Source organism: Phaenicophaeus curvirostris, unplaced genomic scaffold, assembly GCF_032191515.1.
Source record: "Phaenicophaeus curvirostris isolate KB17595 unplaced genomic scaffold, BPBGC_Pcur_1.0 scaffold_617, whole genome shotgun sequence".
NCBI classification, from domain to species: domain Eukaryota; kingdom Metazoa; phylum Chordata; class Aves; order Cuculiformes; family Cuculidae; genus Phaenicophaeus; species Phaenicophaeus curvirostris.
In genome coordinates this window covers 1-27,593 of record NW_027207144.1, presented here as the reverse complement: position 1 = coordinate 27,593, position 27,593 = coordinate 1, and the positions used below count along the sequence as shown (strand labels likewise).

The 27,593-nt window shown below is 61.4% G+C and overlaps 4 protein-coding genes across 7 annotated transcripts; 2 read left to right on the top strand and 2 right to left on the bottom strand.

The window, feature by feature from the left end:
* The first annotated feature begins 536 nt into the window (after positions 1-536).
* On the top strand, positions 537-9,307 carry LOC138735246 (putative per-hexamer repeat protein 5). Its single transcript, XM_069883154.1, has 4 exons — positions 537-598; positions 2,740-5,415; positions 8,177-8,384; positions 9,049-9,307. Exons 2-4 carry the CDS (start codon positions 2,743-2,745, stop codon positions 9,066-9,068), a joined length of 2,901 nt encoding a protein of 966 aa, XP_069739255.1. The 5' UTR covers positions 537-598; positions 2,740-2,742; the 3' UTR covers positions 9,069-9,307.
* A 2,484-nt stretch (positions 9,308-11,791) lies between these two features.
* Positions 11,792-12,976, bottom strand: LOC138735247 (uncharacterized). Its single transcript, XM_069883155.1, has one exon. It carries the CDS (start codon positions 12,974-12,976, stop codon positions 11,792-11,794), a length of 1,185 nt encoding a protein of 394 aa, XP_069739256.1.
* A 1,745-nt stretch (positions 12,977-14,721) lies between these two features.
* MGAT1 (alpha-1,3-mannosyl-glycoprotein 2-beta-N-acetylglucosaminyltransferase) lies at positions 14,722-22,125 on the bottom strand. 3 transcript variants are annotated; one of them, XM_069883151.1, is made up of 3 exons: positions 22,067-22,125; positions 20,183-20,400; positions 14,722-16,378 (listed from the first exon to the last, which is right to left on the bottom strand). In XM_069883151.1, exon 3 carries the CDS (start codon positions 16,347-16,349, stop codon positions 14,979-14,981), a length of 1,371 nt encoding a protein of 456 aa, XP_069739252.1. In that variant the 5' UTR covers positions 16,350-16,378; positions 20,183-20,400; positions 22,067-22,125; the 3' UTR covers positions 14,722-14,978. The 3 variants fall into 3 exon arrangements, with proteins under 3 accessions (XP_069739252.1, XP_069739254.1, XP_069739253.1); XM_069883153.1 differs by lacking the exons at positions 20,183-20,400; positions 22,067-22,125 and adding an exon at positions 18,215-18,237; XM_069883152.1 differs by lacking the exons at positions 20,183-20,400; positions 22,067-22,125 and adding an exon at positions 17,721-17,797.
* A 163-nt stretch (positions 22,126-22,288) lies between these two features.
* POLR1H (RNA polymerase I subunit H) lies at positions 22,289-26,429 on the top strand. 2 transcript variants are annotated; one of them, XM_069883150.1, is made up of 5 exons: positions 22,289-22,332; positions 23,557-23,688; positions 23,795-23,895; positions 26,076-26,185; positions 26,332-26,429. In XM_069883150.1, exons 2-5 carry the CDS (start codon positions 23,559-23,561, stop codon positions 26,354-26,356), a joined length of 366 nt encoding a protein of 121 aa, XP_069739251.1. In that variant the 5' UTR covers positions 22,289-22,332; positions 23,557-23,558; the 3' UTR covers positions 26,357-26,429. The 2 variants fall into 2 exon arrangements, with proteins under 2 accessions (XP_069739251.1, XP_069739250.1); XM_069883149.1 differs by lacking the exon at positions 22,289-22,332 and adding an exon at positions 22,349-22,384.
* The last annotated feature ends 1,164 nt before the right edge of the window (positions 26,430-27,593 follow it).

The window sequence follows — 27,593 nt, the reverse complement described above, 5'->3', positions numbered from 1 at the left end:
TTTCTTCCCCCCCCCTCACTTCCCCCTCATCCCAGACCCCTGGGTCCCCCCCTCATTTTCTTCCCCCCCCCTCACTTCCCTCTCATCCCAGACCCCTGAGTCCCCCCTTTGTCCCCCCCTCATTTTCTTCCCCCCCCCTCATCCCAGACCCCTGGGTCCCCCCCTCATTTTCTTCCCCCCCCCCACTTCCCCCTCACCCCAGACCCCTGAGTCCCCCCTTTGTCCCCCCTCCATTTTCTTCCCCCCCCATCCCTCCCCCCCAGTCCCCCCCTTTGTCCCCCCCCCATTTTCCTTCCCCCCCCCCCCCCTTCTCGCGGGTTCCGGGCAGATTTTTACACCCTTAACCCCGCCCCCCTTCCCCCCCCCCCCCCCTTTTCTCATCCCGAGCTCCGGGGTCCCCCTCGAGCCCCCCCCCCGGGAACAAAGAAGGGGGAGGGAGGGGGGGGGATCCCGCTCGGCTTCTCCGACTCATCCCTCCCCGCCCCCCCCCCCGGGAAAAGCCGCTTTTATCCCCCCCCCCTTCTCTTCCTCCCCCCCCCCCCCTCCTCCTCCTCCTCCTTCTCCCTCCCGGACGCCTGAGTCCCCGCTCCATCCCGGGGTGAGTACGAGGGACCCCCCCTCATCCCCCCCCCCCCCTCATTCCATCCCTTTTCCCCAAGGAAAGTGGGGGGGGGGGGGGCTGAGATTTCCTCCCCCCCCCCCCCCTTCTCCGCCCTTTCCCGACAAAGGCTTCGCTCCTACCCGCCTCGTGGGGCCCCCCCGGCCACACCCGGAGCGAAATAGGGGGGCCCTGACCCCCCCCCCAACCCCTCCTCAGGATTAGGGACCCCCCCCCAACTCCTACCCCCCCCCCAACCCCAACTTGCAGCCCCCCCCCCCCCTCCATGCCTGGTTTCCCCACTCCGGACACTTTTCCCGCGCTCCCCGGATGCCCCGATCCCCCCCACCCCAAAAATCTGGGATCCCCCCCATCCCAAAACCCTGGGTGCCCCTCACCCCAAAAATCTGGGATCCCCCCACCCCAAAATCTGGGATCCCCCCCATCCCAAAACCCTGGGTGCCCCCCACCCCAAAATCTGGGATCCCCCCCATCCCAAAATCCTGGGTCCCCCCCACCCCAAAAATCTGGGATCCCCCCCATCCCAAAACCCTGTGTCCCCCCCACCCCAAAATCTGGGATCCCCCCCATCCCAAAAACCCTGGGTGCCCCCCACCCCCAAAATCTGGGATCCCCCCCATCCCAAAACCCTGGGTGCCCCTCACCCCAAAAATCTGGGATCCCCCCCATCCCAAAACCCCTGGGTCCCCCCCACCCCAAAAATCTGGGATCCCCCCCATCTCAAAACCCCTGAGTGCCCCCCACCCCAAAAATCTGGGATCCCCCCCATCCCCAAACCCTGGGTGCCCCCCACCCCAAAAATCTGGGATCCCCCCCATCTCAAAACCCCTGAGTGCCCCCCACCCCAAAAATCTGGGATCCCCCCCATCCCAAAAACCCTGAGTGCCCCCCACCCCAAAATCTGTGTCCCCCCCCAACTCCAGCCCCCCAGGTCCCCCCCACCCCAAAAATCTGTGTCCCCCCCCAACTCCAGCCCCCCAGGTCCCCCCCCACCCCAAAAATCTGTGTGTCCCCCCAACTCCAGCCCCCCAGTTCCCCCCCACCCCAAAATCTGTGTCCCCCCCCCCAGTTCCAGCCCCCCCAGGTCCCCCCCAAAAATCTGTGTGTCCCCCCCCCAGTTCCAGCCCCCCCAGGTCCCCCCCATGGCGGTTCCCCGGGTGTCCCCATCCCCCCCCCCCCCTTGGTGCTCGAAGATCTCGAAGATCTCGAGGCCGGAAGCCTGAGCTGGAGCCCGTGTCCCACCAGCATCCGCCCCAGCGGCTTTGTCACTTCTTCTCAACTGGTGGCACTGGTGGCCCCCACCCCCCCCCGGTGGCCCTGGTGGCCCCCTAACACCACCCCCAGCCCTGGTGGCTCCACCAGCCCCATCCCTGGTTCCTCCACCAGCCCCATCCCTGGTTCCTCCACCAACCCCATCCCTGATTTCTCCACCAACCTCATCCCTGGTTCCTCCAACCCCATCCCTAATTTCTCCACCATCCCCATCCCTGGTTCCTCCACCAGCCCCATCCCTGGTTCCTCCACCAGCCCCATCCCTGGTTCCTCCACCAGCCCCATCCCTGGTTCCTCCACCAGCCCCATCCCTGGTTTCTCCACCATCCCCATCCCTAATTTCTCCACCAACCCCATCCCTGGTTTCTCCACCAGCCCCATCCCTGGTTTCTCCACCAGCCCCATCCCTGGTTCCTCAGCCCCCATCCCTGGTTCCTCAGCCCCATCCCTGGTTCCTCAGCCCCCATCCCTGGTTCCTCAGCCCCTTCCCTGGTTCCTCAGCCCCTTCCCTGGTTCCTCAGCCCCATCCCCGGTTCCTCAGCCCCATCCGTGGTTCCTCAACCCCCATCCCTGGTTCCTCAGCCCCATCCCTGGTTCCTCAGCCCCATCCCTGGTTCCTCAGCCCCATCCCTGGTTCCTCAGCCCCCATCCCTGGTTCCTCAGCCCCCATCCCTGGTTCCTCAGCCCCATCCCTGGTTCCTCAGCCCCCATCCCTGGTTCCTCAGCCCCATCCCTGGTTCCTCAGCCCCCATCCCTGGTTCCTCAGCCCCATCCCTGGTTCCTCAGCCCCATCCTTCGTTCCTCAGCCTCCATCCCTGGTTCCTCAGCCCCCATCCCTGGTTCCTCAGGCCATGGCGGTGCCGGGTTGGAAGCTGCAGCTCCTGGAGCGTCGCCGGCGCGAGGAGGAGGCGGCTCGCCGGCGCGAGCGGGAGCAGCGGGACCGGGCGGCCCAGTTGCCCCCGTGGAAGCGGGAGCTTCTGGAACGGCGCCGGGCCAAAGCCGGGACCTCGGGGGTCCCCGAGACGGGCTCCCTGGCGCTGGCGCCGGGGCTGAGCCGCAGCGCCGAGGGGCTGGAGCTCTGCGGGGACAACGAGGCCCCTCGGGGACGCGTCAGCCGCCTGCTCAGCCGCTTCGCCCCGCGCCCGCCCGCCCGCTCCCTCAGCACCGAGAGGGAGGTCCCCGAGAGCCCCCCGGCCTCCCCGCCGCGCGCCCAGGAGAACCGCGGGGCCCTCGAGGACCATGAGGTGGCCACCGACCAAGTGGTTGATGGGTTGGGGTCAACCAAGGGCTTCAAGGGCCATGGGTTGGCCACCGACCAGGTGGTTGATGGGTTGGGGTCAACCAAGGGCGTCAAGGGCCTTGGGTTGGCCACCAACCAGGTGGTTGATGGTTTGGAATCAACCAAGGGTGTGGAGATGGTTGAGGGACAGCAGAAAGATGAGATCCCTCGGGTGGTCAAGGGCCTTGGGTTGACCACCAACCAGGTGGTTGATGGTTTGGGGTCAACCAAGGGCATCAAGGGCCTTGGGTTGACCACCAACCAGGTGGTTGATGGGTTGGGGTCAACCAAGGGCGTCAAGGGCCATGGGTTGACCACCAACCAGGTGGTTGATGGTTTGGGATCAACCAAGGGCGTGGGGGCAGCTGAGGGTCAGCAGGGGGCTGAGACCCGCAGGACCATCAAGGGCCACGGGTCGGCCACCAGCCCAGGAGCAGCGGAGGGACAGGGGGCAACCAAGGACCTGGGGACGGCTGAGACGCGAGGGACGGTCAAGGGCATCGGGGTGGTCAAGGGATGGGGCTTGGCCAAGGGGGTGGGGACAACAGAGGGACAGGGGGCGGTTGAGGGCTGTAGGACGGTCAAGGGCCATGGATTGGCCACCAGCCCAGGCGCAACGGAGGGTCTGGGGACAACCAAGGACTCGGGGACAGGTGAGGGACAGGGGACGGCCAAGGGCCATGGGTTGACCACCAGCCAGGGGCCGGTTGAAGTCCAGGGGACAACGAAAGATCTGGGGACGCCTGAGGGCCAGGAGACGCCCGAGACCCTCAGGGTGGTCAAGGGCCACGGGTTGGCCACCAGCCCGGGGACAGTTGAGGGCCAGGAGGCAACGAAAGACGTGGAGACGTCTGAGAACCAGGGGACGGTAAAGGAGATGGTCAAGAGCTGGAAGACGGTTGAGGGACGGGGGATGCCAGGAGGACAGGGGCCACCGGACGGCCACGAGGGTGGGGTGGAAGGACAGGGCTCAAGCAAAGCCTGTGGAGCCACCACGACAGCCGTGTTGACCGTGACCCCTGGGTCAACCGTGACCCCTGGGGCAGCCACGACACCCAGGTCAACCGTGGCCCCTGGGTCAACCGTGACTTCTGGGTCAACCATGACATCTGGGTCAACTGTGACTTCTGGGTCAACCATGACTCCTGGGTCAACCACGAGGCCTGTGTTGACCATGACCCCCGGGTCAACCGTGACCCCAGGGTCAACCACGACACCCAGGTCAACCATGGCCCCTGGGTCAACCGTGACTCCTGGGTCAGCTGTGACCCCTGGGTCAACCATGACACCCAGGTCAACCATGGCCCTTGGGTCAACCGTGACTCTTGGGTCAACCGTGACCCCGGGGTCAGCCATGACTCCTGGGTCAACCATGACATCTGGGTCAACCGTGACCCCTGGGTCAACCATGACATCTGGGTCAACCGTGACCCCAGGGTCAACCATGACCCCAGGGTCAACCATGACTCCTGGGTCAACCATGACATCTGGGTCAACCACGAGGCCTGTGTTGACCATGACCCCTGGGTCAACCATGACCCCAGGGTCAACCGTGACCCCTGGGTCAACCGTGACCCCAGGGTCAACCATGGCCCTTGGGTCAACCGTGACTCTTGGGTCAACCGTGACCCCAGGGTCAACCATGACCCCAGGGTCAACCATGGCCTTTGGGTCAACTGTGACCACTGGGTCAACCACGAGGCCTGTGTTGACCACGACCCCTGGGTCAACCATGACCCCAGGGTCAACCATGACCCCTAAGTCAACCATGGCCCCTGGGTCAACCGTGACCCCAGGGTCAACCACAACTCCAGGATCAACCACGACTCCCGTGTCACCCATGACTCCTGGGTCAACCCCGACGCCCGTGTCGCCCGTGACGCCGGCTCCGGGGCGTGGGGAGGGCGTAGCCGGGGCGGCGCCGGGCTCGGGGAGCCCCGGGACGTCGGCCATGCGAGGGGCGCCCCGCCGCGAGACGGGGGCCCCCCTGGCCCACCCCGCCCTGCAGCGCCGCAGCGGCAACACCATCACCGTCCGGCCCCGCCGCGGGGCCACCACCACCACCACCACCACCAGCCCCGAGGGGACGTCCCCCACCTCGACGCCGACGCCACCCGGGCCCCCCGCCACGCCCCCCGGGCCCCCCAAGAAGCGCTACCCCACGGCCGAGGAGATCCAGGTCATCGGGGGGTACCTGGCCCTGCCCCGCTCCTGCCTGGCCAAGAACGACCCCCACCGCAAGAAGGTAGGGACCCCCCTGTCCCCTCCTGTCCCTCAATGTCCCCTGAGATGCCTCCGTGTGGCCTCCAGCCCGTCGCTGTCCTGCTGCGGCCCCAGCCTTGGCCCTCACCTCGTCTTCTCCTGGATCCCCTGTTCCCATCCCTCATCTTCATCCCCATCCCTCGTCTCCATCCCCATCCCTCGTCTCCATCCCTCATCTTCATCCCCATCCCTCGTCCCCATCCCCATCCCTTGTCTCCATCCTTCATCTCCATCCCCATCCCTCGTCTCCATCTCCATCCCTCGTCTCCATCCCTCATCTTCATCCCCATCCCTCGTCTCCATCTCCATCCCTCGTCTCCATCCCCATCCCTCGTCTCCATCCCCATCCCTCATCTCCATCCCCATCCCTCATCTCCATCCCCATCCCTCGTCTTCATCTCCATCCCTCATCTCCATCTCCATCCCTCATCTCCATCCCCATCCCTCATCTTCATCCCCATCCCTCATCTCCATCCCCATCCCTTGTCTCCATCCCTTGTCTCCATCCCCATCCCTCGTCTCCATCCCTCATCTCCATCCCCATCTCTGCTCCATGCTCCTTCCCATCCTTGTCCCCTCCCAGACCTCCTTGTCCCCATCCCTGGTCCATGTCCCTCTCCTTGTCCCCATCCCTGGTCCTCCTTGTCCCCTTCTGGACCTCCTTGTCCCCATCCCTGCTCCGTGTCCCCCTCCTTGTCCCCTCCTGGACCTCCTTGTCCCCATCCCTGCTCCGTGTCCCTCTCCTTGTCCCCATCCCTGGTCCTCCTTGTCCCTTCCTGGTCCTCCTTGTCCCCTCCTGAACCTCCTTGTCCCCCTCCCTGCTCCATGTCCCCCTCCTTGTCCCCCTCCCTGCTCCATGTCCCCCTCCTTGTCCCCTCCTGGTCCTCCTTGTCCCCTCCTGGCCCTCCTTGTCCCCCTCCTGGCCCTCCTTGTCCCCTCCTTGTCCCCCTTGTCCCCTCCTTGTCCCCGTCCCCCCCCTTTGGGTGCAGCTGAAGGGCTGTTTGGCCCCCCCCGTTACCCAGGATCCCTCGGGGACCCCAAAAACAGGAACCGGGGGGGGGGACAAGAAGTGGGGGGGTGGTGACATTTCCCGGGCGGGGCCACCTGCCCCCCCTCCCCCACCCCGGGGCCGCGTGACCCCCCCCCCTCCCCCCCCCATGTCATTAATCACCTCCCGTTAATTACGATTAAGCCGGGAGGGGAATTAATTGTCATGGGAACTGGGGACACACTGGGCTCTGCTGCCCCGGGGGGGGACGGGACATGGGGTCAGGGGGTCCCCAACGGGTCCCTGGGGTCCCCATGCCACCCCCATCCCTTGGGGTCCCCAAGGGGTCCCCAAAGTGTCCCCCCTGGGGTCCCCAAGGGGTCCCCATGCCACCCCCATCCCCCAAAGTGACCTGCTGGTGGCCTCCTAGTGTCCCCAAGGTGTCCCCCGAGGTGTCCCCCTGATGTCCCCATGCCCCAAGGCACCCTAAGTTGTCCCCTTGGTGTCCCCCGGTGTCCCCAAGGTGTCCCCCTGGTGTCCCCAAGGTGTCTCCCTGGTGTCCCCAAAGTGACTCCATGCCACCTTCATCCCAAGGTGTCCCCCTGGTGTCCCCAAGGTGCCCCCCCTGGTGTCCCCAAGGTGCCCCCCCTGGTGTCCCCATGCCCCAAGGTGTCCCCAAGGTGCCCCCACTGGTGTCCCCATACCCCAAGGTGTCCCCACGGGGTCTCCTCTGATGTGTCCCCATGCCCCAAGGTGTCCCCAGGTTGCCCCCCCGGTGTCCCCATGCCCCAAGGTGCCCCCAACGTGTCCCCAAGGTGTCCACTCTGATGTCCCCACACCCCAAGGTGCCCCCCCGGTGTCCCCACGCCCCAAGGTGTCCCCCTGGTGTCCCCAAGGTGCCCCCCCGGTGTCCCCACGCCCCAAGGTGTCCCCAAGGTGCCCCCCCCGGTGTCCCCATGCCCCAAGGTGCCCCCAACATGTCCCCAAGGTGTCCCCTCTGATGTCCCCATACCCCAAGGTGTCCCCAAGGGGTCTCCTCTGATGTGTCCCCATGCCCCAAGGTGTCCCCAAGTTGCCCCCCCTGGTGTCCCCATGCCCCAAGGTGTCCCCCTGGTGTCCCCCAGGTGCCTCCCCCGGTGTCCCCATGCCCCAAGGTGCCCCCAACGTGTCCTCAAGGTGCCCCCCCTGGTGTCCCCACGCCCCAAGGTGCCCCCAACGTGTCCCCAAGGTGTCCCCCTGATGTCCCCATGCCCCAAGGTGTCCCTCTGGTGTCCCCAAGGTGCCCCTCCCGGTGTCCCCATGCCCCAAGGTGCCCCCAACGTGTCCCCAAGGTGTCCCCTCTGATGTCCCCATGCCCCAAGGTGTCCCCAAGGTCCCCCTCCCCGGTGTCCCCACGCCCCACGGTGCCCCCAAGGTGTCCCCAAGGTGTCCCCTCTGATGTCCCCATGCCTCAAGGTGTCCCCCTGGTGTCCCCATACCCCAAGGTGTCCCCAAGGGGTCTCCTCTGATGTGTCCCCATGCCCCAAGGTGTCCCCAAGTTGCCCCCCCTGGTGTCCCCATACCCCAAGGTGTCCCTCTGGTGTCCCCCAGGTGCCCCCCCCGGTGTCCCCACGCCCCAAGGTGCCCCCAACGTGTCCCCAAGGTGTCCCCTCTGATGTCCCCACACCCCAAGGTGCCCCCCCTGATGTCCCCACGCCCCAAGGTGTCCCCAAGGGGTCCCCAAGGGGTCCCCTCTGATGTCCCCCCCCCCCCCCAGCTGAAGATCTGGTTCAGCGAGCGGGAGCTGGAGCGAACCTTCTCGTACCCGTCGGAGGGGGCCGCGCTGGCCGCCTGGGGCCCCCCCGAGGACTCGCCCTCCCCCCCCGGACCCCCCCCGGCCGCCCCCGACGACGAAGAGGAGGACGAGGAGCCCCCCCCAGCGCGGGGGCTGCCGGGGGGGCTGCGCGCCCGCGCCCTGCTCGTCGGTGAGACGGGGGGGCAAGGGGATTTGGGGGGGCAAGGGGGGTCCTGGGTGCCTTGGGGGGGGGATTTGGGGGGTCCTGGGGGAGATTTGAGGGGGCAATGGGGGGATTGGGGGGGGCAATGGGGGTCCTGGGTGCCTGGAGGGGGGATCTGGGGGGTCCTGGAGGGGATTTTGGGGGGCAATGGGCATCTTGGAGGGGATTTGGGGGTCCTGGGGGCGATTTGGGGGGGGGCAATGGGGATCCTGGGTGCCTGGAGGGGGGATTTGGGGGGTCCTGGGGGGGGATTTGGGGGGGGCAGTGGGGGTCCTGGGTGCCTGGAGGGGGGATTTGGGGGGTTCCTGGGGGGGAATTTGGAGGGGTGGGGGTGGTCATGGATTCCTGGGGGGGATTTGGGGGTGCAAGGGGGGTCCTGGGTGCCTGGAGTGGGGATTTGGGGGACCCTGAGCTCTTTGAGGGGGGGGATGTGGGGGGGGGTCCTGGGCTCTTTGAGGGCGGGGGGGGATTTGGGGGGTCCTGGGCTCTTTCACGGGGGGATTTGGGGGCTCCTGGGTGCCTTGGGGGGGGGATTTGGGGGGTCCTGGGGGTCCCTGAAGTGGGGGGCTCGGGGGGTGGGGATTTTGGGGGGTCCTGGACCCCCTTTCCTCACCCTTTGCCCCCCCCCCAGACGAATCCTGCCGCCGGTAGCCTCGGCCCCTGCCCCACAGCGCGGGGGGGGGGGGGTCAGACTCACCCCGAGACCCCCCCAAAACCTTCCCCCCCCCCCCCCCAGCGACTCGGGGGGGCCCTGGGGGGGGGGGGGGCAGAGGCGAACCTGGACAGACAGACAGACGGACAGGACCCCCTGAAGCCCCTTCCCCACGGTGTGGGGGGGGGGGGGGGGTGAGGATTTTGGAGGCCTCACCGCCCCCCCCCCCCCCCATTTTTATAGCTTTTCTAGCGGCGGGTGGGGCTTAATTACCCTTAATGAGGGATTTTGAGCCTAATTAAGGGGTTTTTATAGCCACGTGGCGGGGCGGCGCGGTCGCAACTGGGTCAAGCGGCGCTGTCCCAGTTAGGAACTGGGCCAGACCCAGTGAAACTGGGACAAGGAGGGAGTTGGGGGGGGGGGGGGGAGGAGCTATAGGGGGGGGTGGGGAGGGCGGTGCCACCGCGTGGCCGCGCTGTATCGCGACAGGGATCAATAAAAGGCGATAGCGGAGCCCTGAGAGCCCGTTTTGGGGGGGGGGGGGGTGCTGAGGCCTTTTTTTGGGGGGGATGGGGGGGGCGCCATTTTGCAGCCGCGCTGCTCGACGCGACATTACGGTAACGGGGGGGCGGGGCTAAGGGAGGGCGGGGCTAAGGGGGGGGGGTGGGGAGGGCGCGCATGCGCAGAGCGAGGGGGCGGGGCTAGGGTGAGCGAGGCTATATAAGGGGCCTGTGGTGACGCGCATGCGCAGAGCGAGGGGGCGGGGCTATGAGCGAGGCTATATAAGGCGCCTGTGGTGACGCGCATGCGCAGAGCGAGGGGGCGGGGCTATGGTGAGCGGGGCTATATAAGGGGCCTGTGGTGACGCGCATGCGCAGAGCGGGAAGTGAGTGGGGTACGGAGTAGGGGTCTGGCTGGAAAGGGCCCTGGAGGAGAAGGAGCTGGGGGTGTTGGTTGACCAGGAGCCAGCAGGGGCCCAGGGGGCCAAGGAGGCCAAGGGCATCTGGGCTTGGAGCAGCCCCGGCGTGGCCAGCAGGGCCAGGGAGGTTCTTCTCCCTCTGGGGAGACCCAGCCTCGAGTCCTGGGGTCAGTGCTGGGCCCCTCCCCACAAGGAGGATGTGGAGGGGCTGGGGTGAGGCCAGAGAAGAGAACGGAGCTGGGGAAGGGGCTGGAGGACACGTCTGAGGGACCTGGGATGGTTCATCCTGGAGAAGAGGAGGCTGAGCGGAGACCTCATTGCTCTCTCCAACTCCCTGAGAGGAGGTTGTGGGGAGGAGGGAGCTGGGCTCTTCTCCTATAAACAGGGGACAGGATGATGCACCAAAGCGCAAAGATTTCTGGAAAATTGATACCTGGCACCGCCTTGGCTCCTCCTGCTGCCGGGGCCCGAAATGATTGGGAATTAATTAAGCGTGAAATCTGGCTGCTGTTAATTAAAGCCTCCTTCTAAGCGTTTTGCTTCTTCAAAAGCACCGAAATCTTCGCCTTCTCGGGTGCAGGTGTCGCTCCGACAGGGCCAGAGGCTGGTTCTGTTCACCCTCAGCCCCCAAAGCCTCACCCTGAACCCCCCCAAAACCCCACCTGAACCCCCCCCAAACCCCACCTGAACCCCTAAAACCTCACCTAAACCCCCCAAACCCCACCTAAACCCCTAAAACCCCACCTGAACCACTAAAACCCCACCTGAACTCCCTCAAACCCCACCTGAACCCCCCTAAAACCCCACCTGAACCACTAAAACCCCACCTGAACTCCCTCAAACCCCACCTGAACCCCCCCAAAACCCCACCTGAACCCCCCCAAAACCCCACCTGAGCCACCCAAAACCCCACCTAAACCCCTAAAATGCCACCTAACCCCCCCTAAAACCCCACCTGAACCCCCTAAAACCCCACCTGAACCCAAAAAAACCCACCTAACCCCCCCAAACCCCACCTAAACCCCTCAAACCCCACCTGAACCCCTAAAACCTCTCCCTTCCACCACAATCAACCCCATTTCCTTTCCCTTTTCACACCTATTTTAGCAGAATTCACCACCTTTCCCCCTCTTGCTCCTCCCCACGTTCGCAGAGACTCAAAATTCCCCTTAAATCCCCTTTTTCCCCCCCCCCTCACTTCAGGGATGGGGGTTTCTGACCAATTTAAAGCTTTTTGTTGGGTTTTTTCTCCCCTCACGCTGCTTTTCCCCACGAGAAAACACCTTTAGCACAAGAACAGAAAGATTGTTTCCTCCCGTGGCTCCTTGTCGATGGAAACAAGACCCAGAAAAACAGGGAGATCCCCCCTCGAGGAATATATCGGGGCTCAATTTGAGGAGGAAAAGGGGTTTTGCGGCCGCCGGCCCCGCAAGCGGAGAAATTTCTGCTTACAATTAGCAGAGAAATTAGGGGAAATGGGATGAAATCGCTTCTCGTGCCTCCTGGGATCGCGCCCTGGGACGGGAGCGGGGAGAGAGGCCGCGGAGAGGAGATTTTATTCCACATTTCAGCGCCTACGAGTGAAAAAATAAACAAACTGAGCCTTTGGAGGCAGCAGGGAGTGTAATCAGCACCGTTTTCAGCTGCCCCCAGGCTCGCCTCGTCCTCAGGAAGAGGAGAAACCGCAGAGAAAGGCGGCAGGGAGGCAGCGCCGTCATCATCAGGGCCTTCCTTTTAATTAAAGCCCTCGAGAAACCCCCAGGTTGTGGCTAAATTCAAATTACAGCCTGGTTCGTGGTGGAATTAGGCGTCTCCCGCTTGGTTGGGGACGAGGTCGCTCACAGGCGACGCAAAAGCTCGTTCCAGCACGAGACGTGGCGACGCTTCGCGCTGAATCCAAAGCGCTTCGTCAAGCCTAAATCCAACGGAGAAGCTCCCGGCGCTTCCCTTCCTCGGAAAAAAACACAAGAAGTTTAACTCGGGAGCAGCGTTTTCAGGGAGCTTTGGGGCTGCAGAAGCAGCATTTTCAGGAACCTTTGGGGCTGCAGAAGCAGCATTTTCAGGAACCTTTGGGGCTGCAGAAGCAGCATTTTCAGGAAAGGCTGAAGCCACAAAAGCAGCATCTTCAGGAAAGGCTGAAGCCACAAAAGCAGCATCTTCAGGAAAGGCTGAAGCTGCAGAAGCAGCATTTTCAGGGAGGTTTGGGGCTGCAGAAGCAGCATTTTCAGGAATCTTTGGGGCTGCAGAAGCAGCGTCTTCAGGAAAGGCTGAAGCCGCAGAAGCAGCATCTTCAGGAAAGGCTGATGCCGCAGAAGCAGCATCTTCAGGAAAGGCTGAAGCCGCAGAAGCAGCATTTTCAGGGAGGTTTGGGGCTGGAAAAGCAGCATTTTCAGGAATCTTCGGGGCTGTAGAAGCAGCATTTTCAGGAATCTTTGGGGCTGCAGAAGCAGCATCTTCAGGAAAGGCTGAAGCCGCAGAAGCAGCATCTTCAGGAAAGGCTGAAGCCACAGAAGCAGCATTTTCAGGGAGGTTTGGAGCTGCAGAAGCAGCATTTACAGGAATCTTCGGGGCTGCAGAAGCAGCGTCTTCAGGAAGGGCTGAAACCACAGAAGCAGCGTCTTCAGGAAGGTTTGGAGCTGCAGAAACTGTGTTTTCAGGAAAGGCTGAAGCCACAGAAGCAGCATTTTCAGGGAGCTTTGGAGCTGCAGAAGCAGCGTTTACAGGAATCTTTGGGGCTGCAGAAGCTGCGTCTTCAGGAAAGGCTGAAGCCACAGAAGCAGCACCTTCAGGGGGCTTTGGGGCCGGAGAAGGAGCAGGTTTGGGGCGCTTTGGGACCGGAGAAGGAGCAGGTTTTGAGGGGCCTTTTCGCTGCCGCTCCCCTCCGCAGCTGCCTCGCCCGCGCCATCCCCTCCCGTTCCCGCCAACCCTCTGGCCCCGCCCCCTTTCCCGAGCCCCCGCGCTCCCATTGGCTGTTCCCCCCCCCCCCATTTCCCGCCCTCTAAGGGGGAGGGCGGACCTGATTGAGAACCGCGCGGCGGGCAGGGCGCGAAGGGGAATGGAGGGAGCGGACCTGAGTGAGGACTGCGGGGCGGGGGCCGCCTCCCTCCCCTCCCCTCCCCTCCCCTCCCCCCCTCCCCCCTCCCCCGCCTCGAGGCGCCGCTTTAAATAGGGGGAAAAAAGTGGATTTTGAAGGGCGGGTTTGGACCTTTCCAGGTGAAAAATCCGGGGCTGCCGATAAAAAACAAGCCTCCAAAGTCGCTTTTTTAAAATCCGCTGCCTCGTTCTACCCAAAAGGGAGGATTTGGTCAATAAAACAGGGGTTGGTGCTGCTGGCAGCAACTTGCTGAGCCCCCTCCCCATCTCTATTTTTTTTTTTTTTAGGGTTTTTCCCATTTATAAGTGAAAATAAAGGCGATTTGGGGGTTTCATCCCCCGCAGTGGAGGTGGGGAAGGCAACAGCTTCCAAAATATCCCTAAAGCCACGCGGCTTGAACCCAAATCCTGCTGGGGGAGGCCCTAAATCCCTCCCAGTGTCCCCAGTCTGCCCAGTCCCGTCCCCTCCAGCCTCTTTTCCCTCTTTTCCTCTTTTTTTGGGGGGGAAAAATTTATAATTTCGCTGAGTTACGAAATGAAAAGCCCCACACAGGCCCCTGTGGACCCATACAGGTCCCTATAGGTCCATACAGGCCTCAACAGGCCCTTACAGAGGCCCCTATAGGCCCCTACAGACCTATATAAGCCCCTATAGGCAGACAGCCCCGCAGGCCCATACAGGTCCCTATAGGTACCTACAGGCCTCTATAGGCCCCTCACAGGTCCATACAGACCCATACAAGCCCCTATAGGCAGATACAGACGCCCACAGGCCCATACAGGCCCATATAGGAACCTACAGGCCCCTACAGAGGCCCCTGCAGGTCCATACAGACCCATACAAGCCCCATACAGGCCCCTATAGGTACCTACAGGCCCCTACAGAGGCCCCTACAGGTCCATACAGACCCATATAAGCCCCTATAGGCGGATACAGACGCCCACAGGCCCATACAGGCCCCTACAGAGGCCCCTGCAGGTCCATACAGACCCATACAAGCCCCTATAGGCAGACACAGACGCCCACAGGTCCATACAGGCCCCTATAGGAACCTACAGGCCCCTACAGAGGCCCCTGCAGGTCCATACAGACCCATACAAGCCCCTATAGGCAGACACAGACGCCCACAGGTCCATACAGGCCCCTATAGGAACCTACAGGCCCCTACAGAGGCCCCTGCAGGTCCATACAGACCCATACAAGCCCCTATAGGCAGACACAGACGCCCACAGGTCCATACAGGCCCCTATAGGAACCTACAGGCCCCTATAGGCCCCCCACAGGTCCATACGGACCCATACAAGCCCCTATAGGCGGATACAGATGCCCACAGGCCCATACAGGCCCCTCTAGGTACCTACAGGCCCCTATAGGCCCCTCACAGGTCCATACAGACCCATACAAGCCCCTATAGGCAGATACAGACGCCCACAGGTCCCTATAGGTACATATAGACCCATATAAGCCCCGACAGCCAGATGAAGACCCCCTCCCCAGGCCCATACGGGTCATTTTATGGCCCTCGGCACCCACGGGGTTGAGCCGAATAGAGCCCCGAGGCCCCTATAGCCCCTTCTCCCTATAAGGCCCCGGCTGCCGTGCCGAGCAGCAGGAAGCCACGAGAATTTTGGGGGGCGGATTTTGAGGTTTTTTGGGGTTTTTTTTTTTCACCTTTTATTGTGGAAAACTCCTCTCCCCGCTGGGAGCCGCCTCTGTCCCCGGTTCCCCCAGCGGCTCGGGGCGCTTTGGCACGGGGCGAACGCCCTCCCAGTTAAAGCCACACCGGAAAAAACCCAACACCCCGACCCCCTAAAAGCTGGAAAACGGGGAAAACGCACCCCCTGGACCCCCCAAAATTTTAAAAAAAAAAGATCGTTTTGAGCAGGAGGGCGGCTACTAACTCCACGTGGGATCGTAGCCCGTCCAGTCGGCCGGCGGCGCCAGGTAGACGCGGCGTCCGCGGTAAACGAAGCTGACGATGCCGCGGTAGCCGGCGCGGGGGACGCCGGATTTGAGGTCGTCCATGAGCCCCAAGGCTTTGGCGAAGGCTTTGAAGGCGTCGCGGCCGCGGTACTGCAGCCGCACGGCCCCCAGCTCGCGGCGCCGGTTGCCCTGCAGCTCGTCGAGCCGCAGCTCGGGCGCGGCGTAAACCTCGGCGAGGAAGGAGCGTTCGTACTCTTCCCGGCGGAGGTACGAGAGGTCGAGGCGGGTGAAAGGCACGAAACGGTCGTTGAGTTTGATGAACTTTAAATACTGATCGAAAAACTGGCCGTGGCTCACGCCTTTGCGGCCGAACGTCATCGTCCGCGAGACCTCGGGGCGGATGCAGGAGCGCTCGCGGCGCTGCTCCGGTTGACGCATCCAATCGTCCCAAAACGCTCGAGGCCACTTGGGTTCGAGCTCATCCCAGAGCTCGGCTAAGAGCAACCAGCCCAAGCCGGGGAAGAAATCGGTGCGGTAGAGCAGCTCGGCTCGGCCCACGTCCACCATCTGCTCTTTGCCATTGTCGTTCCAAGCGGAGACGCACCAGAGGCTGCGGTCGGCGAGGAGCAGCGGGAAGGTGGCTTGGAAATACTCGAAGAAATCGGGCGCCACTTCCAAATCGTCCTCCACCACGATGGCGGCGCGGTAGCGGAAGGCGCGGAAAACCTGCCCCAGCGCCCAGCGGTAATGCCGAGCGATTTTGTAATAACCTTGGAATTTGCGGTGCTCGGGGGGCACCGGCACGTCGCCCAGGTCCGGCTGGCGGATGTGAGCGACGGCGTCGCCGTACGAGGCGATGACGCGAGCCGTTTCGGCGTGGCCGCAGTCCTGGCTGACGATGACGGGGAAGCGCTGAGCCGAAGGGCGGTAGCGGAGGAGCTTGTCGAGGCAGCGGCGGACGGTGCTGCGGTCGCAGGCCATCACCAGCACCGGTAAGACGGGGCCGGAGGGCTCGGTGAGGAGGAGCGGAGGTACCGGCGAAGGCGGCAGAGGGGGCGGAGGGGGTTGAGGAGGGAGCCGAGCGCCGCGCCGCTCGCCCCACAGGCGGCTGTAGCGGTGGATTTGGCGCAGCAGCTCCTTTTGGCGCTCCAGTTCGGTTTCGGCATCTTGAGCCAAGCGGATCACCTCGGCCGTCAAGCGGTCGCCTTCCAAGGATGATGATGATGAGGAGGAGGAGGAGGAGGAGGAGGAGGGCGGGCGGCTCCAGAGGAAGAGGAGGAGGAGGCCGTTCCAGGCGATGAAGAGCGCCGCCCCCCACAGCACCAAGCTGCTCTTCTTCAGCATCCTTCAGCGCTCAAGGCCACGCCATGGAGCTGCCGACGGCAAAACCAGGGGTTAGAACGGAGCGGAACCCCCCCCGAGCGCCCCCAAAATCATGCCAGGGCCCCCCAAAAGTGGTCAGGGACGCCCCAGATCTGAGCGGGGACACCCCAAATCCAGGCAGGGACCACCAAATCTGAGCGGGGATCACCAAAATCTGAGCGGGGATCACCAAAATCTGAGCGGGGACCCCCAAAAATTGAGCAGGGACCCCCAAAATCCGAGCAGGGACCCCCAAAATCCGAGCACGGACCCCCAAAAATTGAGCACGGACCCCCAAAAATTGAGCAGGGACCCCCAAAATCCGAGCAGGGACCCCCAAAATCCAAGCAGGGATCACCCAAATCCGAGCAGGGACCCCCAAAATCCAGGTGTGGATCACCCAAATCCAAGCATGGACCCCCAAAATCCAGGCAGGGACCCCCAAAATCCAGGCAGGGATCACCCAAATCCAAGCAGGGACCCCCAAAATCCAGGCACGGACCACCCAGATCCCAGCAGGGACCCCCCAGATCCCAGCAGGGACCCCCAAAATCTAAGCAGGGACCCCCAAAATCCAAGCAGGGACCCTAAAAATCCGAGCAGGGACCCCAAAAATCCGAGCAGGGACCACCCAAAATCCAGACACAGACCCCCAAAATCCAGACACAGACCCCCAAAATCCAAGCAGAGACCCCCAAATCCGAGCAGGGACCCCCAAAATCCAGGTGTGGATCACCCAAATCCAGGCAGGGACCCCCAAAATCCAGGTGTGGATCACCCAAATCCAGGCAGGGACCCCCAAAATCCAGGTGTGGATCACCCAAATCCAGGCAGGGACCCCCAAAATCCAGGTGTGGATCACCCAAATCCAGGCAGGGACCCCCAAAATCTGAGCAGGGACCCCCCAAAATCCGAGCAGGGACCCCCAAATCCGAGCAGGGACCCCCAAATCCGAGCAGGGACCCCCAAAATCCAGGCAGGGACCCCCAAAACCACCCCCCAGCTCCTCCCCGCACGAGAAATTCCCCCGCGCCGCGGCGAGGAAGCGAAACCGAGCAGCGCCGGAGCCTCCCACCAAAACGTGGCAGCGCAGGGAACCCCCCAAAATCCTTCGATAACGGGGGGAACCCCCCAAATTCCGAGCCCAAATCCCAAATCTTGGCCAGGGAGGAGCGGGGCAGAGTCCACGCCGGTTAAACGTTAACCCTGGGGTTGGCTCCGGGGAGGATTTTCCATCGCGGAGGCTTGAGGGGAGGGGAATGAGGGCGGTTTCGGGGAGAAATAAAATTAAAAAGTCTCAATTTGAGGGTTAAAATGCTGCCCGAGCCCCATTTTCGAGGAGTTTTTACTCACGCGGAGCCCAGCCCGACTCCTGCCAGCGGAGAAGAAGCCGCTGAGCGCAGGAAAAGGGAGGAGAAAAGGGGAATTAAGGGGAAAAAAAGCAAAAAAAATAAGGAAGAAGGGAAAAAAAACCAACAGAGAAAATAAAGGAAGAGGAGGGGGAAGAGAAAGCGATTGCTTAACTCCGCACGGAGAGCGGCTCAAGGGTTAACGCCGCCACGAGCCACGTTGGCGGGGGGGAAAAAGGGAGTTAAAAAGCAAAAAAACACCTGGAAAAGGAGGATTTAAAGGAAAAAAAGGGGGAAAAAATAGGGGTGCAAAGAGGGAGGGAAGGGGGTGACGCCGGAGGGGAAAGGGGAGAGGCGGAAAGTGTCGGTAACGGGGAGAGTTTCCCCTTTCCCGGCCCCAAACGCTCGTGCGGCAGCGGGAAAGCTGGCGGAGAGGAGGAAATTAAGGGGAAAAAAGTTATTTTCGGGGATTTGGGGGAGGCCGGGGTTGGGTTGTACCTGCGGGCGAGAGCGGCTCAGCCGCGGGGAGCCCCGAACGCGGGGGCCGGCTGGCGATTGCAGGGCTTTGGGGGCCAATTGGAAGCGGTTGGGGCCAAATGTGCGGCCCTTTGGCCCAAATTGGGGGTCTTTCGGCTCAAAGTTGGGGTGTTTCGGCTCAAAGTCGGGGTGTTTCGGCTCAAAGTCGGGGTCGCAGCCGGCGTTCGGCCCCGCGGCGAGGGAGAAGCCGGCGACGAGGCGCTGAGTAAGCAGAGCTGGGATTTTCCCTGCCCTCGGCTTCGCTCCGAGGCAGACGAGACGCCGATCGCCTTAACACCCCCCCCAGCACCCCAAAAACCCCAAATCCGGAGGGGGAGGGCGACGCCTCCTCCTTTTTCCTTCCCTCAGGGCTGAAAAAACCCCAAATCTGGAGACTCGCAAAGTTTTCGGGGAGATTTTCAGCCCTTTCCCCTCCTCTCGGTGCCCCCAATCCCGTGGGATTCAGGGCTAACCCCCGCTAATTTTGCATCGCCGCCCCTAAATTAGTCATTAATTATTCTCTTTAATTAACCTAAACGCTTTCTTGCACCCTGAGGGAAAGCGGCTCCGGGCTCAGAGACACCAAACGCAGCTGAAGGGCCCGAAAAAGCGAGCGCTGCTTTTGGGGAACCCCCTATCCTGATTTTTCCTCTCATTTTTCCTGATTTTTCTCTCATTTTTCCTACTTTTCTCTCATTTTTCCAATTTTTCCTCTCATTTTTCCTACTTTTCCTTTCATTTTTCCTACTTTTCCTCTCATTTTTCCTGACTTTTCCTCTCATTTTTCCTGATTTCTCTCATTTTTCCAATTTTTCCTCTCATTTTTCCTACTTTTCCTTTCATTTTTCCTACTTTTCCTCTCATTTTTCCTGACTTTTCCTCTCATTTTTCCTGATTTTCCTCTCACTTTTCCCTGATTTTCCTTTCATTTTCCCTGATTTTCTTCTCATTTTTCCTGATTTTCTCTCCTTTTTCCTGATTTTCTCTCCTTTTTCCTGATTTTTCTCTCCTTTTTCCTGATTTTCCTCTCATTTTTCCTACTTTTCCTCTCTCTTTTCCTACTTTTCCTCTCACTTTTCCCTGATTTTCTTCTCATTTTTCCTGATTTTCTTCTCATTTTTCCTGATTTTCTCTCCTTTTTCCTGATTTTCTCTCCTTTTTCCTGATTTTCTCTCCTTTTTCCTGATTTTCCTCTCATTTTTCCTGATTTTCCTCTCATTTTCCCTACTTTTCCTCTCACTTTTCCCTACTTTTCCTCTCACTTTTCCCTGACTTTTCCTCTCATTTTTCCTGATTTTCCTCTCATTTTTCCTGATTTTCCTCTCATTTTTCCTGATTTTTCCTCTCATTTCTCCTGATTTTTCCTCTCATTTCTCCTGATTTTTCCTCTCATTTCTCCTGATTTTTCCTCTCATTTCTCCTGATTTTCCTCTCATTTCTCCTATTTTCCCCTCATTTTTCCTGATTTTCCCCTCATTTTTCCTGATTTTCCCCTCATTTTTCCTGATTTTCCCCTCATTTTTCCTGATTTTCCCCTCATTTTTCCTGATTTTCCCCTCACTTTTCCTACTTTTCCCCTCATTTTTCCTATATTTCTCTCATTTTTCCTACTTTTCCTCTCACTTTTCCTACTTTTCCTCTCACTTTTCCTACTTTTCCTCTCACTTTTCCTACTTTTCCTCTCACTTTTCCTACTTTTCCTCTCACTTTTCCTACTTTTCCTCTCATTTTCCCTCATTTTCCTCTCATTCCCCCCCCTTTTTGGCAAAATCCGCGGCAACGATGGGCTCAAACCCTCATTTTGCTCCACATTCAGCCTTTTTCCCGTCGGATTCGCCACCCGCGCCTCCATTTCCCTCAAAATCACTAAAAATTCTCTTTTTTTTTTACTATTTCGTCCCCGTTGCCGCGGGAATTTGGGGTGCGGAGGCGGGGAAGCCGCGGGGTTACCTGCTTGGGGCTGGCGGGCAGGGGGAGGGGGGTGTCACGGGGGGTTCCCCCCTCCCCCCCGTTTTCCGAAGCCGCCTGCGAATCCTTCGGGAACGGGGGGCGGGGTGGGGGCTTTCTCAGCCATCGGAGCTTCCCCGTCTGTCTGTCCGTCCGTCCGTCCGTCCGCTCTCTCGGGGGGCTCAGCCCCCGGCCATGCTCGGTTTGGGGAGGGGGGAGCCCTAAAAAAAAAAAATAAAATAAGGGGGAGAAAAAGCTCAAAAGGCCCCAATTCCCTGTTTTAAGGAAGGAAAAGCCCCCCCCGAACCCCCAGGGAGGAGGAAACGGGGGTCAGAAGAGCCCCCCAACCCCATAGCAGCCCCCCCAGCCTCACAGAAAGGGGTCAGAGGAGCCCCCCAGCCCCGTATCAGCCCCCCCAAACTGAGATGGGGGGTGAGAAGCGACCCCCCAGTCCCACAGGAGACTCCTCAGCCCCTTTTGACACCCCAATACGGGTCAGGGGAGCCCCCCAGCCCCATAGGAGCCCCCCAGATCCTCCTAATCCCCCTATAGGAAGCAAGGAGCTCCCCCCCGGGTCCCTCCTGACACCCCAATAGGAGTCAGAGGACCCCAATAAGGGTCAGAGACCACCCTCCCAGCCCCTCCTAACACCCCAATAGGGGTCAGAACCCCCCCAGCCCCTCCTGACACCCCGATAGGGGTCAGAACCCCCCCAGCCCCTCCTGACACCCCGATAGGGGTCAAGAGAACCCCCCAAGCCCCACAGGAGCCCCCCCAGCCCCCTCTTGACACCCTGATAGGGGTCAAGAGAACCCCCCCCAGCCCCACAGGACCCTCCCCCCAGCCCCTCTTGACACCCCGATAAGGGGTCAAGGGAACCCCCCATCCCTATAGGAGCCCCCCCATCCCCATAGGAGCCCCCCCACCCCCTCCTGACACCCCAATAGGGGTCAAGGGAACCCCCGAGCCCCTCCTGACACCCCGATAGGGCTCAAGAGAACCCCCCCAGACCCACAGGAGCCCCCCCCATCCCCACAGGAGCCCCCCCACCCCCTCCTGACACCCCGATAGGGGGTGAAGAGAACCCCCCCAGCCCCACAGGACCCCCCCCAGCCCCTCTTGACACCCCGATAGGGGTCAAGAGAACACCCCCAGCCCCACAGGAGCCCCCCCCAGCCCCTCCTGACACCCCGATAGGGGTCAAGAGAACCCCCCCAGACCCACAGGAGACCCCCATCCCCATAGGAGCCCCCCCACCCCCTCCTGACACCCCGATAGGGGTCAAGAGAACCCCCCAAGCCCCACAGGAGCCCCCCCAGCCCCTGCTGACACCCCGATAGGGGGTCAAGAGAACCCCCCCATCCCCACAGGAGCCCCCCCCAGCCCCTCTTGACACCCCGATAGGGGGTCAAGGGAGCCCCCCCACCCCCGACACCCCAATAGGGGTCAAGGGAACCCCGAGCCCCTCTTGACACCCCGATAGGGGTCAAGAGAACCCCCCCAGCTCCACAGGAGCCCCCCCCATCCCCACAGGGGCCCCCCCACCCCCTCTTGACACCCCGATAGGGGGTCAAGGGAACCCCCCATCCCCACAGGAGCCCCCCCCCAGCCCCTCTCGACACCCCGATAGGGGTCAAGGGACCTCCCCATCCCCATAGGAGCCGCCCCACCCCCTCCTGACACCCCGATAGGGCCCAGGCCCCCGCCGTGAGGAGCGCTGGAGCCCCCTCCCGCCCCCAGCCCCGCCCCCCTCGCCCCGCAGGCGACAGGAGGAGCCCCTCCCCCCGACACAAGGAACATGAACCCCCTCTCAGCGCCCCCCCCCCCTCCCCAAGCCGCTCCACGGGGCCCAATCCCACCCCCAACCCCCCACCCCCCTCAAGGTACCAGCAGCGCCTCCCGGCAGCGCCCGCCGCTTCCGCCCCGCCGCACCGGAAGCGACGCCATGGCAACGGCGAGGCCACGCCCCCACGCAGCCAAGCCACGCCCACTCGCGGGTTAGGCCACGCCCACTCCATAGAAAATAATGTTATTGTATATCCCGCCCCTTTAGGCCACGCCCCCTTAGGCCACGCCCCCTTCCGCGTTAATTAAAGGGAGGGGAAGTGACGTAGAGGAAGGGGCGGGGACTACGGGCCCCGGCGCGGGAGGAGGTGGGGGGGTTTTAAAGGGGGGTTTGAGGGCTAATGGGGAAGATGATTGGGGGTAATAGAGGGGATTGGGGGCAAAAGGAGGGGGGTGAGGGGTAAAAGGAGGGGATTTGAGGGGGGTTAGGGGCAATAAGGGGGAATAGGGGGCAAAAGGAGGGGATTGGGGGGTAATAGAGGGGGATTGGGGGTAATAGAGGGGATTGGGGGGTAAAAGGAGGGGATTGGGGGTAAAAGGAGGAGATTTGAGGGTGGATTAGGGGCAATAAGGGGGAGTAGGGGGCAAAGGGAGGGGATTGAGGGGCAATAATGGGGCGTCAGGGGCAATAGGAGGGGGTTGGGGGGCAACAGGGGGGATTGAGGGGCAAAAGGAGGGGATCTGAGGGGGGTTAGGGGCAATAAAGGGGATTGGGGGGCGAAGGGAGGGGGTTGGGGGGCAATAGGGGGGACTGGGGGTAATAGAGGGGATTGGGGGGTAAAAGGAGGGGATTTGAGGGTGGATTAGGGGCAATAAGGGGGATTGGGGGCAAAAGGAGGGGATTGGGGGTAAGAGGAGGGGATTTGAGGGGGGATTAGGGGCAATAAGGGGGAGTAGGGGCGAAAGGAGGGATTGGGGGGCAATAGGGGGGATTGGGGGGCAATGGGATGGGATTGAGGGGCAATAATGGGGTGTCAGGGGCAAAAGGAGGGGGTTGGGGGCAATAGGGGGGATTGGGGGGCAAAAGGAGGGGATTGGGGTAAAAGGAGGAGATTTGAGGGGTGATCGGGGGATTAGGGGGCAAAAGGAGGGGATCTGAGGGGGTTTAGGGGCAATAAGGGGGGTTGGAGGGCAAAGGGAGGGGGTTGGGGGGCAATAGAGGGGGATTGGGGGCAATAGAGGGGGATTGGGGGGCAGTAGAGGGGGATGTGACGGGGTAGTTGGAGGGGGTGGGGGGAATAGAGGGGGATTTGGGGGCAGTTGGAGCAGATGGGGCATTAGAGGGGGATTTGGGGGGCAATAGAGGGAATGGGGGCAATTGGAAGGGGTGGGGGCAATAGAGGGGATTTGGGGGGCAATAGAGGGGATGTGGGGGGCAATTGGAAGGGATGGGGGGCAATAGAGGGGGGCTTGGGGAGCAACAGACGGGGATCGGGGGTAGTTGGAGCAGCTGGGGGGGGTAATAAAGGGGGTTAGGGGGGGCAATAGTGTACAAAGCCCCCCCTGACCCCCCCCCCTTTTTGCCCCCCCAGCCATGACGCTGCCCCCCTCGTGCTTCCGATCCTGCCTGGATTTCTGCCCCGAGTGCGGCTCCGTCCTGCCCCGTCCCGGCCCCCCCAGCACCGTTCGCTGCCCCCGCTGCTCCTTCGCCCTGCTCAGCGCCGGTATTGGGGGGGGGGCACCCCCTGAGACCCCCCCCTCAACATTTCCCCCCCCCCAATAATTTATTTTTTTTTTTCTGACCCCCCCCCAAAAAAAAAAAATTCGCAGATTTCGAAGGGAAAATCGTCCGCAGCACCGTGGAGTTTAACCGGCTGGAGGCCGGGGGGGGCAGGGGGGGCGAGCCCGAGCCCAGCCTGGGGGGGCCCCTGGTGAGTGAAAAGGGGGGGGGGCACCCCCCCCCCAAAAAAAAAAAAGTTAGGAAGGGACCCCCCCCAAGAAAAACCCATTAGGAAGGGACGCCCCCCCAAAAAAACTCATTAGGAAGGGACCCCCCCACCCCTAAAAAGCCATTAGGAGGGACCCCCCCCAAAAAACTCATTAGGAAGGGACCCCCCCCACCCCAAAATCCTGCTCTGAGTTTTTTTGGGGTGGGGGGTCCTTTCCTAATGTTTTTTGGGGGGGAGGGGGTCCCTTCTAATGTTTTTTTTTTGGGGGGGGGGTCCCTTCCTAATGGCTTTTTGGGGGGGGGGTGTCCCTCCTAATGGGTTTTTAGGGGCGGGGGGGTCCCTTCCTAATGGGTTTTAGGGGTGGGGGGTCCCTTCCTAATGGGATTTTAGTGGGGGGGTCCCTTCCTAATGTTTTTTTGGGGGGAGGGGGTCCCTTCTAATGTTTTTTTTTGGGGGGGGTCCCTTCCTAATGGGTTTTAGGGGTGGGGGGTCCCTTCCTAATGGGATTTTAGTGGGGGGGTCCCTTCCTAATGTTATTTTGGGGGGAGGGGGTCCCTTCTAATGTTTTTTTTGGGGGGGGTCCCTTCCTAATGGGTTTTAGGGGTGGGGGGTCCCTTCCTAATGGGATTTTAGTGGGGGGGTCCCTTCCTAATGTTTTTTTGGGGGGAGGGGGTCCCTTCTAATGTTTTTTTTGGGGGGGGTCCCTTCCTAATGGGTTTTAGGGGTGGGGGGTCCCTTCCTAATGGGATTTTAGTGGGGGGGTCCCTTCCTAATGTTATTTTGGGGGGAGGGGGTCCCTTCTAATGTTTTTTTTGGGGGGGGTCCCTTCCTAATGGGTTTTAGGGGTGGGGGGTCCCTTCCTAATGGGATTTTAGTGGGGGGGTCCCTTCCTAATGTTATTTTGGGGGGAGGGGGTCCCTTCTAATGTTTTTTTGGGGGGGGTCCCTTCCTAATGGGTTTTAGGGGTGGGGGGTCCCTTCCTAATGGGATTTTAGTGGGGGGGGTCCCTTCCTAATGGGTTTTAGGGGTGGGGGGTCCCTTCCTAATGGGATTTTAGTGGGGGGGGTCCCTTCCTAATGTTTTTTTTGGGGGGAGGGGGTCCCTTCTAATGTTTTTTTTTGGGGGGGGGGTCCCTTCCTAATGGCTTTTTAGGGGTGGGGGGTCCCTTCCTAATGAGTTTTTTTGGGGGGGGTCCCTCCTAATGGGATTTTAGGGGTGGGGGGGTCCCTTTCTAATGGGTTTTAGGGGTGGGGGGTCCCTCCTAATGGCTTTTAGGGGTGGGGGGGTCGCTTTCTAATGGGTTTTAGGGGTGGGGGGTCCCTCCTAATGGCTTTTAGGGGTGGGGGGGTCCCTTCCTAATGGATTTTGAGGGGTGGGGGGGTCCCTCCTAATGGCTTTTTAGGGGTGGGGGGGTCCCTTCCTAATGGGTTTTAGGGGTGGGGGGTCCCTTCCTAATGGGTTTTAGGGGTGGGGGGGTCTCTTTCTAATGTTTTTTTTTCGGGAGGGGGTCCCTTCTAATGTTTTTTTGGGGGGGGGTCTCTTCCTAATGGGTTTTTAGGGGGTGGGGGTCCCTTCTAATGGTTTTTTTGGGGGGGTGTCTCTTCCTAATGGGTTTTTAGGGGGGTGGGGGTCCCTTCTAATGGTTTTTTTGGGTGGGTGTCTCTTCCTAATGGGTTTTTAGGGGGGTGGGGGTCCCTTCTAATGTTTTTTTTTGGGGGGGTGTCTCTTCCTAATGGGTTTTTAGGGGGGTGGGGGTCCCTTCTAATGTTTTTTTTTGGGGGGGTGTCTCTTCCTAATGGGTTTTTAGGGGGGTGGGGGTCCCTTCTAATGGTTTTTTTGGGGGGGTGTCTCTTCCTAATGGGTTTTTAGGGGGGTGGGGGTCCCTTCTAATGGTTTTTTGGGGGGGTGTCTCTTCCTAATGGGTTTTTAGGGGTGGGGGGGTCCCTTCTAATGGTTTTTTTGGGGGGGTGTCTCTTCCTAATGGGTTTTTAGGGGGGTGGGGGTCCCTTCTAATGGTTTTTTGGGGGGGTGTCTCTTCCTAATGGGTTTTTAGGGGTGGGGGGTCCCTTCTAATGGTTTTTTTGGGGGGGTGTCTCTTCCTAATGGGTTTTTAGGGGTGGGGGGTCCCTTCTAATGATTTTTTTTTGGGGGGGGGGGGTCAGGTTGAGCGGCGGCTGCCCCGCTGCTCCCACGAGGGGATGTCGTATCGCACCCGCCAGATGCGCTCGGCCGACGAGGGTCAAACCGTCTTCTACACCTGCCCCCGGTGCCGGTGAGAGACCCCCCCCCGCCTCAAAAAATACCCCCCTCCTCCCTCCTTTTACCCCCCCTCCACAGTTTTGGGGGGGGGGGCGTTGGGGGAACCCCCCCCCTCTAATTCTCCCCCTATAACATCTTCCCCCTTTCCTTTCCCTGCAGGTTTCAGGAGAAGGAGGATTCCTGAGGGGGAATTTGCCCCCCCGGGGGGGTTGTTTATTTGCCCCTTCGCAGGGTAATAAAAGCCCTCGGGGCTCTAACGAGGTCTGTGCTTGGGGGGGGGTCTCAATTGCCCCCCCCCCACCTTTCGCTACCCGCCTAAACTGCCCCCTTGGCCCCTATTTGCCCCCCAAAACTGCCCTCCCAGCCCCTCTCTGCCCCCAAACTGCCCCCAGAGTTGCCCCTTGGCTCCTAATTGCCCCCCAAAACTGCCCTTCCAGCCCTTATCTGCCCCAAAACTGCCCCCAGAGTTGCCCCTTGGCCCCTATTTGCCCCCCAAATCTGCCCTTCCAGTCCTTATCTGCCCCCAAACTGCCCCTCCAGCCCCCAGAGTTGCCCCTTGGCCCCTAATTGCCCCCAAATCTGCCCTTCCAGCCCTTATCTGCCCCCAAACTGCCCTCAGAGTTGCCCCTTGGCCCCTATTTGCCCCCCAAAACTGCCCTTCCAGCCCTTATCTGCCCCCAAACTGCCCCTCCAGCCCTCAGAGTTGCCCCTAGGCCCTTATTTGCCCCCCAGATCCGCCCTTCCAGCCCCTCTCTGCCCCCAAACTGCCCCCGGAGTTGCTCCTTCAGCCCTATTTGCCCCCAAAACTGCCCTTCCAGCCCTTTCTGCCCCCAAACTGCCCCTCCAGCCCCCAGAGTTGCCCCTTGGCCCCTATTTGCCCCCCAAATCTGCCCTTCCAGCCCTTATCTGCCCCCAAACTGCCCTCAGAGTTGCCCCTTGGCTCCTAATTGCCCCATAAAACTGCCCTCCCAGCCCCAAACTGCCCCCAGAGTTGCCCCTAGGCCCCTATTTGCCCCCCAAACTGTCCCTCCAGCCCCCAGAGTTGCCCCTAGGCCCCTATTTGCCCCCCAAATCTGCTCTTCCAGCCCCCAGAGTTGCCCCTTGGCTCCTACTTGCCCCCCAAACTGCCCCTCCAGCCCTCAGAATTGTCTCTTGGCTCCTAATTGCCCCCCTAACTGCCCCTCCAGCCCCCAGAGTTGCCCCTAGGCCCTTATTTGCCCCCCCAACACACCCCGTGTCGCTCTGCGCATGCGCGGCCCCTCCGTACGGCGGAACCATTATCCCGCCCTGGGGGACCGCTTTGCGCGCGACACCCACCGGAAGCGCCCGCCCCGCCGGCCGGAAGTGGCTGCGGGGGCGGTGACACCGGCGCTTCCCCGGTGCTTCCCCGCCCGCCGCGGGGCTTCCGGGACCCGCCCCCC